Source organism: Fukomys damarensis, unplaced genomic scaffold (genome assembly GCF_012274545.1).
Source record: "Fukomys damarensis isolate Sample0158 unplaced genomic scaffold, DMR_v1.0_HiC HiC_scaffold_23, whole genome shotgun sequence".
Classification (NCBI taxonomy): Eukaryota; Metazoa; Chordata; class Mammalia; order Rodentia; family Bathyergidae; genus Fukomys; species Fukomys damarensis.
Window position 1 is genome coordinate 31,353,808 of NW_022900935.1, and position 15,636 is coordinate 31,369,443.

General features: G+C 57.0%; 2 protein-coding genes across 6 annotated transcripts in view; one reads left to right on the plus strand and one right to left on the minus strand.

Annotated features, from left to right (window-relative positions):
• Podn (podocan) overlaps window positions 1-7,001 on the plus strand; it is a 19,568-nt gene extending 12,567 nt beyond the window's left edge. The window contains 4 exon segments of the mRNA XM_019205419.2: window positions 1-90; window positions 2,967-3,115; window positions 3,825-4,030; window positions 6,103-7,001. The exon segment at window positions 1-90 is cut by the window's left edge and continues 15 nt beyond it. Of these exon segments, the coding sequence (XP_019060964.1) occupies window positions 1-90; window positions 2,967-3,115; window positions 3,825-4,005 (420 nt within the window). The 3' untranslated portion in view covers window positions 4,006-4,030; window positions 6,103-7,001.
• Window positions 7,002-7,475: 474 nt separating this feature from the next.
• Slc1a7 (solute carrier family 1 member 7) overlaps window positions 7,476-15,636 on the minus strand; it is a 38,459-nt gene continuing 30,298 nt past the window's right edge. Inside the window, exons 4-12 of one of the 5 annotated variants that reach the window (XM_019205422.2) lie at window positions 14,639-14,681; window positions 13,347-13,569; window positions 12,575-12,674; window positions 11,698-11,931; window positions 10,982-11,176; window positions 10,387-10,521; window positions 9,941-10,043; window positions 9,157-9,396; window positions 7,476-8,033 (exon numbers count right to left, since the gene is read on the minus strand). In XM_019205422.2, the coding sequence (XP_019060967.1) occupies window positions 9,178-9,396; window positions 9,941-10,043; window positions 10,387-10,521; window positions 10,982-11,176; window positions 11,698-11,931; window positions 12,575-12,674; window positions 13,347-13,569; window positions 14,639-14,681 (1,252 nt within the window). In that variant the 3' untranslated portion in view covers window positions 7,476-8,033; window positions 9,157-9,177. Of the gene's footprint in view, window positions 8,034-8,344; window positions 8,363-8,383; window positions 9,397-9,940; window positions 10,044-10,386; window positions 10,522-10,981; window positions 11,177-11,697; window positions 11,932-12,574; window positions 12,675-13,346; window positions 13,570-14,638; window positions 14,682-15,636 lie in introns of those variants that run through there. The other 4 variants (XM_019205424.2, XM_019205423.2, XM_019205421.2 and 1 more) reach the window with 4 other exon arrangements.

Here is a 15,636-nt window from a genome sequence, read left to right on the forward strand (position 1 = left end):
GCCCAGCTGCGAGAGCTCTACCTCACCAGCAACCACCTGCGCAGCCGTGCCCTGGGCCCCCGCGCTTGGGCAGACCTCGCCCACCTGCAGGTAAAGCCTAGCCTGGGATGCCACTGGTGTGGGGCTCTAAGCCTGCCCACCTGCCGGGACTAGGTGAGGGCTGGGCCATGGAAGAGGTTCCTCTGGTACAGCCAGGCTGGGCTCAGGGTGCATGGAGGTGAGCCAGGCAGAGGGCATGGCTGTTGTACGGGGCGGCCCAGACCCCAGCAGACACAGGACCGAAGGGAGAGTACGGGGTGTCTGACCGCTATGGCCAGGCCAGGCTCACCACAAGCATGTGTAGGCTTGCGAAGGAGAGTGGGGGTTAGGGGTCACAGCTGCAGGTAGGGGCCCATGGTTCAGGAGGACTGCAAGGCATTTCGGGGGCCTTGAGAGAGTCAAGCTTACCCACCTGCAGGGACAGGTGCTTGAAGGCCAGGCCTTGGGGTAGAGGGGGGATGGGCAGAGCCATGGGCTGACCACACTCTCCAGGCTACAGAGGGCTGTGGGTTGAGCATCGGTCTGTCCAAGGCATTCTGGGGCTGGTCAGGGGAGGTGGCTGCTGTGGCCAGTGGTCAGCAGCAAGCAGGGGTATCTTGGCACAAATCAAGCCTCCAGGTGACAATCAAAGCCTCTCAGTAAGCATGGGTGAAGGGGAGTCCTTGGCCAATTGGGATGGAGGGCAGAGGTCCTGCCCCTGACCTGCCACAGCTCTTTGGCTGCCAGGCCAGAGCCACCCTTCACAACAGGCCTAACACAGGCTCAGGGCCTCTGCACTGCTGCCCGCTGCCCCAGACATCCCCAGCACTTCCTCCTCTCCCTTTCTGAGGGTCTGCTCAATACCATCTCCTGGAGCGGTTTTCCTCTGCTTTATTTTTCTTTGTGATCTCATTCCTCCAGGCTCAGGTCATCTCATGTGGTGTTGTCTGCCCCTCAGTCAGGATGGGCATGTTAATCTGCTGTCATGGCTGTCCATGGCAGGCTCATGGTCACTGCATGTGGAGGGAGGACAGGAAGAGCCATCCATGTCCACTGGAAGTGCTCTCAGGACTGGCACATCTGTGTGAAGTGTGGGAAGTGTATGGGTGAGGCAGCTGGTCCTACAGATTAGCTGGGGTCTCTCCTCACCCAAAAGGCTTTGCTGAGACCAGGATCCAGATACCTATGCCACCCCCGGGCTGTTCCTCAAGAGCCATTCTCGAGAACCCAGAACCTGCTGTTTTCTCCTCCACATCTGCTCCTCCTGCTGCATTTTATTTATTTATTTGTTTGTTTGTTTGTTTGTTTGTTTGTTTTTTGAGACAGGGTCTCACTATGTAGTTGAGACTGACCTGGAACTCACTATGTAGCCCAGGCTGGTCTCGAACTCACAGCGATCCTCCTGCCTCAGCCTCCCAAGTGTGCGCCATCACACCCGGCCTCCTGCTCCATTTTCTAATTCACTGAAGGGACAGGGTGGCATCCAGGGAAACCTGGAAGCTGCCTTTTCACGACCACTTGCATCCAGTGGCTCCTCAGCACCCAACCCCACTGTACTGCCTCCACACCTCTTAGTCTGTGCACTTCTCTCCAGCCTGCTTCCCACACCCGACCAAGCCACCCATTTCTTGCCTGGACCCCAGCTTCCTAGGAGCTTTGTCACCCTGGTAGTCCATCTACCATCAAGAAATTCTTGACAACCACATGCCTTTTCATATTCCTTATCCCTGTTGCCATGGTTGCCAACGCTTGCTCTGCCAGCCGTAAGTGGCACCTGCCAGAGGCACCTCTCCCGTGCTCCCTGGAGATGGCTGCTCATTCATTCACCTCGTATTTCTGGACACATCCCCCACCATGTCCCAGACAGTTCCAGAAGTGGGAATCCCATGGGGAGTTAGATGGAGAACCACTACCCTGCTGGATGTATATGTAGGACTTGCCTTGAGTATCACCTTTCTCTCTACCAACAGTAGAGAGGGGAGGTCGGTCCTCTCCCTGGGCCTGGGGGAGTTCAGCTGGGAGTGCCTGGCAGGATGAGGGGTCTTCCTCCTATTGTGAGGTGGAAACATGTCTCAACGGTCACCCAGGGCCACTGAGGAAGTTTGGGATGTAGGAGGAAGTGCTAACACGGAGAAACGTGAAGGGCACCCTGTGCTGTGGGACACAGGGGACAGCAGGGATCCCTGAGCTAGAGAGGTTGCAGAGAGGCTCCCTAAAGTGTAGGGGTGCTGTGCTCCCCTTCTGTCCGGAGGCCATCCTGCCCAGCTTCCTGACCCTGACCCCCAGCCTCTCCAGGTTGGAAAGGGAGCTTAAGGACCGCAGGGCTGTGTCCACCCAGTACTGGGTATGTTCTGTTCCTGCAGAGCCAGACTACTCCCTGGTTGCTGGTTCCTGAATTCCAGATATGTGGTGGCTCTGAGCTGACCACCTCGGGGTCTGGCCATTGTGCCAGGGTCACTGCAGGCCTTGTGTCCTCACTCTTGGCCTCTGCACACGTCGCCCTTGAGGCCTATAAATGAGCAATGCCCTCGTGTACTTCTTTCTACCCCCACCCAGGTTGGGTGGGACAAGATTCAGAGGCTGGAGATTCCCCAGCCTCTGACCTGGATAGGCCTTAGTCTGATGGGAGTGACAGATGTATTAAGGAGGCAGGTCCCTGACACCCAAACATCTTGGCCATGACTTTGTGTGAAGGCACAAGGGACTGGGTAGATAAGGATTTGGAATGAGGCACACCAGGTTCCAGCCTCTTATAGGCTGTGTGACCTTGTGTGGATCACTGAATGTCTTTGAGCTTGTTTCTCCGTGTGGAGAATAAAAATGGTTTAGACTCCTCTCCTCAGCAGGGTTATTTGGTTTAGATTGGCTGGGGTCTTGGCAGGAGTTCTATAAGCTGTTGAGAGCTCTGCACAGGTCGAAGTTCCTGACTCCCCTGGTCACCTCTGCAGCTGCTGGACATTGCCGGGAATCAGCTCACAGAGATCCCCGAAGGGCTCCCTGAGTCGCTCGAGTATTTGTACCTGCAGAACAACAAGATTAGCACTGTGCCTGCCGATGCCTTTGACTCCACACCCAACCTCAAGGGGATCTTTCTCAGGTAGGAAGTCCCCCATGGCCCTCCATGCACCCCTCTGGGGTCTGCCTAGCTCCAGCAGGACAGTGGGGGCAGCCCTGGCCAGGCTGATGTGGTTCATAGATTTGTAAATGAGCCTCAGCACCTTTAAAAAGCAACCACTTGGGTGTTACTGAAGTTAATGTGGCGGAGGGGGACCTGGGAGAGCTAAGGCCCAGAGAGCGTGGGTCTGTGGGTTTGAAATGATTCAGAGGACCCAGCTCCTGGAGAACAAAGACACTTCCATCAGAGCCAGCATGGCTCTTTCCAACACTGCCCATGTGACATGTGAGACCAGAGCTGTGGCCTCTGCCATCCCTATCTGGGTGCGGCCCCCACCTGGCTCAGCCGTGGCCCTGCCTGGGTGCCAGCCCAGACCTTGGAGCTGGCACCCATGAGTAGGCAGAAGGAGGCTCCCACGTCTGCAGCTCCCAAAATGGCCAGTGAGAATGTCCACAGAGAGAGACCTCCTTTTGCTTTGCAGGTGACCAGCCCAGTGCCCTTTCCTGCTCTTGAGCGGCCATCACTACTCTGAACAACTTACACTTCTCCCCATGCGCCGCCCCTCTGAACCCAGTCTTTTCATCTCCTGTGTCACCCCAGAGGGCTGGCTTCCTCCTGTTACCGTCCGAGGTCGGTAGGCGTGGGTCCCAAGGCTGGGCCCCTGCACTGACCCTGGTTTTATGCCTCCCAGGTTTAACAAGCTGGCCGTGGGCTCCGTGGTGGAAAGTGCCTTCCGGGAGCTGAAGCACCTGCAGGTCTTAGACATCGAAGGCAACATCGAGTTGGGTGATACCTCCAAGGACCGTGGCCACTTGGAGAAAGAAGAGGAAGAGGAGGAGGAGGAGGAAGAGGAGGAAGAGGAAACAAGATAGTGACAAGGTGACAGATCTGACCCAGGTAGGTGGTCTGTGTGGGGACAAGGTGCACTGCCCATCACCACCACCCTGCCCCTGACCCCCCTGTAGGGTCTTTTCGTTCGTTCTTCACTCTCATCCCCTCTGCACCCCTTCGTTTTGCAATCGCATGTGTTTGTCTGGCACGCGGGAGGTACCGGGCTGTGGTGAGGGATTGAGATGGAACAGCAGCCTTGAGGGCTGGCATGTGCTAGGGTACGCCAATCCAGGGAGGTATGTGCTGCCGTGGGAGCCAGCAGGGCCAGGTTGGGCACAGGGACCGGGCCTCAGGAGGGAGGTCTGGGCTGGAGCTGGGGATCCAGTCACTGAAGCTGCCGGTGGGTGGCGGGCATCACCCAGGTGAGTGTGGGACCTGCAGAGGAGACGGCTGGGGCCGTCGGGAAAGTGGAGGTGGGGCTGGGGGACAGGGCTCTGCACGTGCCTGTAACACAGGTACTGTATACAAGCACATGCACCAACACACTTGTCTAAGCCTGCACACAGCCACACACACCTGCAGAATGCACACTGTGCACACGCAGAGGCAGACACACACGTATCCCATGGTACATGGGCACCAGTGATGTAGACTTTCATGCACATGTATGCCTGCTTGTAGGCACGAGCACATGTGCACACCTGGGTGCTGTGCACAGGCCATCACAGGTGGGCCACGTGTGTGCATGGTGTGTACAGGCACAGGCTTATCCACAAGCAGGGGACTCGGCAGTGTCAGTACTGTCCAGGGCCCAATGCATGTGCCTTCATGCAGAGCAGGGCAAGATGGCAGTGGCTGGAGGGGTCTCATCCCTTCTCCAGAGAGGTCTGGCTGTGAAGAGGCGAGGGAGGGCGGAAGGGTGAAGGCGGCGTGTGCTTGGGAAAGGCTGCTCTCACTTGTGGATGTGGACTCACGGCAGTGGGGACGGGCTGCTGTGAGTGTCCAGTGGGTGTGAGGCTCCTGTGGGGACTGTAGGCGGCACATCGCTCCCGCTAGAGGGCCCAGGGGCTGCAGTCATGGGCAAGCGAATGGCTTGGTGGCTGGACGTGAAGTCAGATTGGCCTTTAGCCTTCAGCCTTGTTTCCCCCATGCCGTAGGAGGTGCCTATCAGACCATGGAGTGGGGAGAAGATGGACCATTGAGTCCACTCATGGCTGGAGTGTGGGGCCAGGGAGGGCACAGGACTAGGAGGAAAAGGAACAAGGTAGTGGAGTGCATTCAGAAGGGGATGGCTGAAGGCATGGTCCTGAGGCCGGGCTGGGTAGGGAAAGAGGACGGTGTGGGACAGGAGCCGGCAGGAGAGGTGGTTGGTCACAGGGGACATCAGAGCTGTGCAGGGTCACAGGGCCCTGAGAGGGGACTACCAGGGCCCCATGAGGAGGCTGACCTGACATAGGACCCTGTGGGTGGGTGACAAGTGGGGCGAGGCATCCACGCTGATGTCAGCACACATGCCGGGGTTATCTGAGTGTTGGGGTCAGGCCCAGAGGGAGTGCTCCAGAGTCCCCTCGTTCTACTCTGGGAGTTGGCTATGAGGTGGAGTCCCTTCTCGGGAGGCATCATCCTCATGCAGAGCCAGGGGTCAACTAACTATGGGGGTAACCTGCTTTTCACTAAGGATTCCATGGGCCAGGCATGGTGGTACATCTATGTAATCCTAGCACCCAGGAGGCTGAGGCAGGAGGACTGCCATGAGTTTGAGGCCAGCCTGGGCTACATAAGGAAACCCTGTCTCAAAACAAAACAAAACAAAAAAAACCCATATGAATTGCATGGCCCTCCTAAGGGAGCTGTGGAATCCTGGGGTGGGAGGGAATCTGGCCCCTCTGGAGGACACTGGCTAGTCAGGTCCATTGTGAGGCCCTAGGGAGTGGCCGGAGAGATCCAAAAGCTGTTCCTCTTATGTTGGCATGGGCACCTCCCCTGGGCACCAGGCTCCCTGGGCATCTCACTGCCCGACTCATAGTAGCCTGGCTTGCCCAGAGCCCCCTCAAGCGAGGAGCCACTACCCCATGTGCGGGCTGGCGGGGCTGGTGTGTTGCCCTGGGCGGACCCCTGACTCTCCTCTGTTTCCACAGGATGATGGACTGTGGACCCCCTTTTGCAGCACGTGCCATGTCCCGTGAGCCCCGTCCACACCCTCTTACACAGAAGCACCCAGCGCCGAACCCATGGGCCATCCCGCCTGCCACAGGCTGAATGCCATCTTGGCCCCCACCCCATCCTGCGATGTGTCCCTCAGGCAGACAAGTGCGGGCACCACACCACACCCCCGCACACCCAGCCGGCGGTCTCACCCTCCAAACAGTCACACTCCCCAGCTCAGGCCCACCACTGCCGACATGCCTGCCCTCTGAGTCACACAGACTCGGGCGGGGCCTGTCCTTCCCTGGCACACCTAGCTCGTGCACACACACTCACACACACACTCACCTGAAAGCTGCCTACCACCACCCACACACACATCAATGCCACCAACAGCTCTCGCCCCCAGCCAGATGTGCCTGGTCCTCTGTGTCTACCTGGAGAAGGCATAGGGTTATCTCCCTGCTCTGTACCAGGTGCTTTCTGCCTTCTGGAACTCACAAAAGCTGGCTTTTGTTCCTTTCCCTCCCTTTGGGGACAGGAACCTTCTGGATTTCTGCCCGCCAGGTACTGGGGCAGTCACCCTGCTGAGCCCCCCTCCCCGCACGGCTGCAGGCACTTTGATGGACAGGCCTCACGGAAGCCAGTGGAAGGTCTCCGGGCTGCTGCTGGGGCCCTGGCATGGGAGGGAGCTGAGGCTACGGGCTGGAGGAGCAGGCAGGAAGGGCTGGGCTGTACCTATGAGACACTCTATGCTTTGGGCCTGCAGGGAAGTTCTGGGTGCCTTTCTCTGTTTTTAGGATTTTTTTTTTTAGAAAAGAAAAATGATAAAAATCTCAAAGCTCACTTTTCTTGTTACAGAAAAAACTAATATAAAAGTATTATCCCTGTCCTTGCAGCTGGCGTGTCTGTGTGCGCTTCCTGCCAGGCGCTCGGCTGGGTCTACTAGGGGTGGGCAGGATACAAGCCCTGCCAGACCAGCAGGAGTCAGGGCAGAGTTCAGTTCTTGGAGCCCCCTCCAAAGGAGCTGCATGGGCAGGGGGCCAGGGAGATGGGATTTTGTGGCTGGTAAGGAGGCCTGGACGTATGCATGGACCCTCAGGTGGGTGGGAATCGGCAGATAGGACTGGGACCATTGCACCAGGCCTATAAGCTCGGCAAAGGGCCTGCTGGGCACCGGGCTGCTCAGGGCTCATCTGAAGGGTCACCGTTGCACTGAGGGGCTTTTACCAATGGGATCTGTCCCATGGAAGTGGGAAGGAGGAGGCAGGCCTAGGAGCTGGAGCAGAACTGACCTGGGGGCAGTTTCTGCAGGGAAGAGATGACAGACATGCCCAGTGTGCTCCCCCCAGGGCAGAGCTGGGCACGGGAGAGGAAGCTGCAGGTGGTGGCACCCAGCTCCAGGTAACGCAAATCTCTGATGGGCAGAGCCGCCCCAGAGGAGAGAGCAATGCCCAGGAAGTGGTGACCCCCTTGTTCCTGGAGGTGTGTAAGCACATGTCTATCAAGGCTGCTAAACAATCGATCTCCTGTCTTGTGGTGGGGCTGACTTGGTTACTTAAAGGGTCTCAGCAATGTGACCCAGGGAAGGGGCCGAAAGCCCATCCACATGAAGGTGGGAGTGACTCACAGCCTGACATCTGGCCCCTCTTAGGTGCTGAGGCCTTGAGAATGGGAAGAAATCTTGTGGAGGTGGTAAGGCCCCCAGCTCTGCAGTGGTTGGGGCAACCTGGGGCCCAGGCCCTTCCTGGACTCCTCACGCTGTCATTCTGGGAGAAGATGGGTGTAGATTGGAGCTGGGGTAGAAGCAGGTGCCTTCCTGACTTTTGGGGGGCCTTCAGGAGGCTTGTCCCTTCCTGGATGTCAGGGTCTTCATGGGTGTCATGGTGCAGGACCTTCCCAGCCCCAGGCCTCCTGCAGGTACCTATAGTGAGGGAAATGGGGAAGACGCTGTGATACCATGGGTGTGTCCCCTCTCTAAGGCAAAGCACTCACCGCAGGGAGTAAGACGAGGAGGAAATGTGTTCCTCAATGGTCCCTGCTGCAGAGCACAGCCCTGGGCAGGGACACAGTGGTCTGGCCACGGTGGCCCCCGAACGAGGCCCTTGGACAAGGCCCACGGACAACTGGTTGGCACTCTGTCTTCTGCGTGTGACAGCACAGACAGGGGTGTCCTCACTATGGCCACCAGGACAGGCTCACCGCATGCTGACAGCCTCCATGGCCCAGAGTGTGGGCTCTATGCAGACAAGACTTGAAAAAGAAAAGATCTTTATTTCGCTATCACTGAGTTTGCAAACACAGAAAGGGATAGGAACACCTACTCCATTGTCACGTGGGCCTTTGGGGAGTTCTGACCCCAGGGTGCCACAGGGCCCTGCCTACCTGTCCACAGGAAGCTGGCCTGGATATCCCCACCAGGCTCTTCCAGGGTCCCTAGTGAAGATGTCCATCCCCATATCAGACTCAGCTGGTGGGCGGGGACGGGGCAGGCTGTGACACATTAAAGGCAGTAAGCAGGTCTCAGCCCAGGATAGGCTCCCCATGGGGACAGCTGTTTGGCTGAGGCCAAATGCTATGGGGTGAGGTGGGGGACACCGCTTGTCAGTCCATCCTCATAAGGGAGAAGGGATGGTGGCTGCGGAGCCCTTCAGCATCTGGCCCTGCAGGCCACTCTGTCCTAGGAGGGAGTAGCCAGGGCTCAAAACACTTCAGTCAGTATCCTAGCCCTGACATTGCTTTTTCAAGACTGTGGTTAAGTGCTCAGAACCTCAAATCTGTGATCCAGAAAATGGGGACCACAATCCCCACCTGGCACCATGGACCCGCAGGGTAGCGGCTCACAGGTAGGGTTTGGGCTCAGCAGGTTATCACCCTCTAGGTGGGGCTCCTGCATGCACCCCCTTCTCTCTGAAACCCTATTTCCCATCTCTGAAGCTAATCGCAGCCTCCAAGAAGGCAGAATGCATGAGCCTGGTGCCTGCCAGCTGCTCAGATGCTCTGAACTCAGGGGAGTTCAGCTCCTGCCCTGGCCCCGGGGGCCTCACCTGCACTGCAGCCCCACAAGCTCAGACGTTGGTCTCCAGCTCGCTGATCTCGATGGTGCAGTGGTCCAGGCTGGCCACAGCCAGCTCGTCGTCCTGCTCCACCTGCACAGGGACGTGGTGGGAGCAGGCAGGGCCGAGGGTCAGCTCTGAGGCCTCCGCCACACTCTTCACACAGCCATTCTGCTGGGTCGCCACGATCTCCTGAAGGCTCAGTGGCTTGGTCTCGCAGGGTGGCAGCTTCTGGAGAGGGGACATGAGATTTGGTAGCAGCAGGAAGGACTGAAGGTGACTAAAACAGGTGAGCTTAGGGCTGGGAACCAGGAAAGGGATTTTCCTACAGAAACCCTAGGTGGCCCAGCAGGTCACAAGTCTCTGCCACCTGTTGCCAAGCTATCCTGGAGCTGTCTCAGTAGAGGAGGGACCTGGCCCACAGGTTAAACCAGGGAATTGGTGGCTCTCCTGCCTGAGACTTCTCTTCCTCGCTGTGAAGTGGAGGTGGCCTACATGTGACTACAGAGGGACCGAGAAGACCGTACAACCCCATACAGACGCCCAGACACGTGACTTAGCAGGACAACGCCATCTTAGTTCCCACTACTTCTCCTGTCTAGAGCAGTGCTGGCCCCAAGGAGTTGGTCCCTCCTGTTAGTCACAGATGAGGAGACCAAAGCCCAGAGACATGGAGGGATTGGCTGAAGGCCGCCGAGCAGAGACGGGAAGTCTCGTGTCCACTCCACCTGGCTGCACCCTCCTAATGGCCTCTGGGAGGGAGCCCTGTTCTCACCTCAGTGCCAGGGTCCTGAGCAAAGTCCTTCCGGCAGATGTGGGCCATGATCCCTGCAGCCAGTGCGTCACCCAGCACATTAATCATGGTGCGGAAGCGGTCCCTGGGGAGCCAAGGTGGGCAGTGAACGCAGGGTGAAGTAGAGCTGGCGAGGCCACGCCCATCAGCAGAGCAGAATGCCCAGCTCATGGGTGGTGTCAGGCTGATGCAGGGCTGGCCCCATCAGCCACATAGGCCCTGTGCTTAGCACGGTGGGCGTGGTCCAATGCTCTGTGCTCACTGTTTTGGAATTCTGTTTTCATTTTTGAATCTGCCCCCCCATTATGTGCCAGGCCTGTGTAGACGAGCAAGGCAGCCATGCTGTGCCGAACACAAAGACCCCTCTCCTTTGGGGAAGGGGCTCAGAGCTCCACCCTGCCACACTGCCCTGGCCAAGGTGCACTCACAGAGCCCAGTCCACGGCAATGATGAGGTTGATGTCGTCCGTGGGCAGTCCCACAGAGGTGAGCACGATGACCATGGTGAGAAGCCCGGCCTGAGGGATGCCAGCTGCCCCAATGCTGGCCGCGGTAGCTGTGATGCTGCATGGGATGAGGTGGAGAGGGGAGGAAGAGGAAGGGCAGAAGGTGGTGGGGTGCATGGGGCGCTACTCCGAGGAGAAGGCCAGAAAGCCAGGGCCTCTGGGCAACTCCGTGAGGCTGGGTGTTGGCAGGGCTGCTGCATCAGGGAGTTCCCGGGGGAGCAGACCCTCCACGTGTTCCTGGGGTCCCATGGGTCCCCGGCCCTAGCCTCAGTTCTAGACTGGTGTCTAGAACTCTACCTCTGTTCCAGAGCTTCTGATCACCAACCGGTGCAGCTCAGGCCAGCCTTGCTCTGGGGCCTGTTCTCAGACTTGAGAGCCAGGACGGCCTTTTCCCTCAGGCTCTGCTCTCCCCAGCATCCTGCCCTCAGCTCCAGTGCTGGCTCGAGTGTGACTTGGCGTGGGCCCCTCACCCTCACTGGCCCCAGAGACACCTCTGGGGTGTGGGTGTCAGGACACACCTGATGGTGATGATCTGGCCAAAGTCCAGCTCGTGGTTGTTGACCTGGGCGATGAAGATGGCAGCCACAGCCTCGTAGAGTGCGGTGCCATCCATGTTGATGGTGGCACCCACGGGCAGCACAAAGCGGGCAATGCGCCGGTCGATGTGGTTGTTTTCCAGCAGGCACTTGAAGGTGATGGGTAGTGTGGCTGAGCTATGGGCAGAGGGGCTGGTGTCTGCCCACAACCCTCCTCCAGGATGACCAGGGCCTCTGACAGGAAGCTGCCCACCCCCGGGAGGAGGGCTGGCCCATCGCCCCTCTCCTGGGCCACCTGACTTAGAGTCCAGCCTCTACCCAGGTCCCTGGCAGAGTCTTCCCCGAGGTCCCCTGGTTCCCTTGTCCACATAATACCCAGGTCACCAAGCCACACCCTGCTCAGACAGTGCCGGCAGAGTCCTGCGGGGGCTTCTTCTGCGGCAGGCTATGGCTGTGTCTACCGGGGAAGTGGCTGCCTTCTCTACCCCTTCGTTGGGAAGCTGACCCCTGTGCGGATGGAGTGAGCTTTTGGGATTATGGGCAGAGGAAGCCTTGAATCCCTAAGCTAGGTTTTGTTGCTATAGCACCATTGCCATCCCCAGCTTTGAGAAGTGGGCTGCGGACAAATGATGGCCGGACAGAGGGACAGAGTTCCGTTCTGCCTGCCCTATCCTGGCCATCTCATAATCCCCGGCTACCTGGAGGAGGTGGCCAGTGCAATGAGCAGGGCCTGGAGGACACCACGGATGAAGACGATGGGGTTCTTCTTGGTGATGAAGAAGTAGAGCAGGGGCAGGATGAAGAGGCCGTGGATCACAAGTCCGCACACCACGGTGATGGCATACGAGCCCAGCTTCTTTCCAATCACCTTGGGGTCATCCATCTCCAGGATCTTGCCAGCAATGAGGAATACAATGCCGAGGGGGAAGTACCTGGGATGACAGGACAGCCTCAGCTCAGTGCCAGGCAGACACATGTTCCCCTGCTCTGGCACTGTGTCTCTGGGCCTCCAGAGCTCACACGAGGCCAGGATGAGACTACACAAGGTGTCCTGCAGGTAGCACTGCTGGTGCCCTTATCCTCAGCCACCCTCACCTGGACAACCTCTGGCCTCTCTACCTGTCCTGTCTCCACACTCAGGTGGCCCCGTTCCAGCTGCAGCAATGCCACACCTTCTTGAGCAGCCCCGGGAGGCCTCTGCCTTTCCCCTCAGTCTAGAGGATTCCTAAGGTCTGAACTCTGAACCAGGAGTGGCAGCTGCTTTTCCCTTACACTGTGTCCTTTCTTCAAAAGCTGAGCTGAGGAGGCTCCATGGTATGGAGAAACTGAGACCAGGAGGGCAGCCAAGCCAGGCTGAGCCATTCTCCATGCTAGGCCACAAGTGGCAGAAGCAGGCCAGGGGTCAGGCCTGCTCAGGGCTGGGGATCCAGGCAAACACAGGTAGCTCTGGAGACTCCAGGCCCTCGCTGAGCCTCTCTGAGCAGCAGAGGATGGGACAGCCCTCAACGTCTCCCCACCTGCCTCGGACCAGAGAAGTATGTGGGGTGGAGGAGGACCCGCCCCACAGAGGCTTACCATACAGCCACTGCCACAATCTTCATAACGGACTCATTGAGACACTGGCAGAAGCTGACCAGGGGGGCTCCACTGTCACCCATGCGCCCCAGCATGATGCCTGTGGGGACACAGCGTGTTACGGGGGCCCCTGCCAAGGTGCAGGAGCAGGCACAAGGGGGCAAAGCAAGGACAGACCTGCACCCACTAGCGACTGCTCAGAACCTGCAGTGGGCCACACTTCCTCACTCTCTGCTCTCCTCAGACCAGGATGGGCCTGTCGCACGCTCAGGTACAGACCCCTCTGCAGGCCTGGCGCTTTGGCCAAGATGATCGGATCATTATTCAAGGCCATCCATCCATTCATGCATCTCCTCAATAGGTTTTACCAAGCACGACCCTCTCCAGCCAACTGCAGTGAGCCCGGGGATAAATGGAGAACAAGCCAGGCATGTCCCCACCCACCCAGAACCAGCACAGCTGCTGCACAGACAGCACGCTGCTGAACGCAGTGTTGTAATGCAATAGGGTCTGCCAAGGCATAATGTGCACACAGAATGCGGAGTCTGGGGTCCCCAGCCCAGTATGGGGATCAGGAGGCTTTTCCGAGCCCTGAGGCCTGTAGGGAGGCCCCTGGGGAGGGGTGAGAGAAGTGACAAGGGAGAAGGGGTGACTGCAGCTGGGCTGAGGTAGTTGAGTGCCCTGCGCATGGCTGGGAGGCCACTCAGATAACTGGATGGCGGACGCTGGCAGGGAGTGGCGTGAGGGCGCTGCAGGGGCAGGCAGAACGTACCCATGGTAGCGGAGAAGATGACAATGCCCAGCACGTTCATGCCATCACTGGTGTCAGGCTCGGACTTGTAGATGACCTCAGGTGGTGGGGTCAGGTCCAGTGTGAAGTTCTGCACACGAGAGCCGTTCTCTTCCTGGATCCCGTAGACGAGGATGTGCTGAGGAGGGGCCTCCTCTGGGGCCACCTTGGGGGACCTGACAACTGGGACGATCTTCGTGCGGTGCTGGTGGGCGACAGCTCAGTGTTATTATCAGCAACAGCAATAGCATCTGGAGAGCAGAGCTGTGTCACTCCTGTCCTGTTTGATTGGTGGCAACCTCACGAGGCAGGCAAGGCAGGAATCAGTATTTTACCCAAAAGAGATCTTCCCAAACTCAACTACTTCCTTTATGTCCCCAGCCCGGCCTGGGGAAGGGGTTCAGGAAATGCCTCCCCGGTTGTATTAACAAGCCTGCTACCATTAGGAGGAGAAAGAGAACTGCAAACAATTAGGAGTGCAGATGGACAGAGAAGCTCAAGGACCTCTATCACAGCCCATAAAAGGCAACAGCTAGAATCCAACCTAAAGGAATGGTTGCGAAGACTCGGTCTCACCGCCAGCGGCTACATCATCATTAACTGTTGGACGTTTAAGAAACAATAATTGCAGGAAACACTCAAAATATGATGGAAGGGAAAAGAGCAAGATACAATTGAATGCACTATGATCTTTATTTTATTCTCAAAATATATTTATGAAGAAAAAAAAGACTAAAGGTGTAAAACCTGCTACCACTGTTGCTAGGTCCTGGAACTAGAGATGATTATTATTTTTAAATTTATGTTTTTTTAATACTTTCCCAATAGGGTTATCTTTTAAAAGGAGATAGGACCGTCTTACAGCCAGCCTGGCCTGAGTTTGCCTACTAGCTTGTCATTCACAAGTGGTATAACCTTGAGCAAATCATCAAACTCTCCTGAGCCTGTTTTGTCACTGAGGAAATGGGGTTAATCCTACGTTGGAAGAGCGTTACCATAAGGTTCACACTCAGGTGGTGAATGTGTGAGCACCCACAGCCAGGCAGGCCCTCAGTAAATGCTTCCTTCCACTCCATATCATTTTTTCATGCAAGACTGGAACACTGGCCATCAGAGGCTGTAAGAACCTAGGTCCCTTTCCCTCTGGCACCTCACCTGTACAAGACAGAGGCTGGCTGGGCCAACCTGTCATTTTCCAGCCTGGTTCAGGCTGGCCCTGCCTCCTCACCCCTCCTGCCCTGCCCTCCCTGCCCAGTGCCCACAGACCCGCTCACCTGTTTGAATGTGGCTTCCACCAGATTGGCTGGGAACATGTTCCTGGGAAGAAAGTCAGCACTTGATGAATTCCAGAGCCAGGCCAGGGTCCCTGGGGTCACCTGCACACCTCCCTTGGGAGCCAAGGCCCTCCATAAGCCAGCCTCTCCTGTTGCGCGCTTATGCCTCATTCTGCTGGCCCCACCCAGCTCTTCCAGCTCCCTGGCTGCGTCCGCCCTGTGTGCCCCAGCTCCAGGGTGTCAGCCATGCCTTCCCTCTGCCCCGAATGACCGGCATCTTACTGTAGTCAATTCCAGCTCAAGCCCCATTTTCTGGGTGCAACCAGCCAGCCAGACCCAGCCCTTCTGGGTGCAGGTCACCTCCACTCATCACACTGTGGCACAGTCACCGGCAGATGTGTCCGCCTCTTCCATTCAGTGGCCTCTTTGAAGGGGCACCTCGGGGTCCAACACAGAGCCTGGCATGGAAGTGGGTCGCCGCAGTCATCCACTGGTGACTGGTATGGAGGCTGGCCCCAGGACTCCTCAGATACCAAAATTTGACAACGCTCAAATTCCTTGTAAAAAATGGCATGGTATTTGCATATAAACTGCACATGTCAGCTTTCTATTACTTATAACACCCAAGGGAATAAAAATGTGATGTAAAAATTGTTCTATTGTTTAGGAGATAATGGCAAGGGAAAAACATCTGTACACGTTCAGTACAGATGCAATTTTTTTCCTCCAAAGATTTTTCAATTTGCAGTTGAATTCACCGATACAGAATCCTCAGATCGAGAAGGCTGACTGTGTTTTTATTAATATTTCATTATAAAGCTAAAGGTGAAGGAGGTCTTGTCTACTGGACACGAAAACATATTATAAAGATGTAACTGTCAAAGCAGGATGATACCAACAGAGCCTCAGTAGAATAACAAACATTGTAGAACCCGTGGCTCAGAACCAGAACCTGGTTCTCAGTACATCTTCTCAGTGTTTCATATTTGATAAAAGTT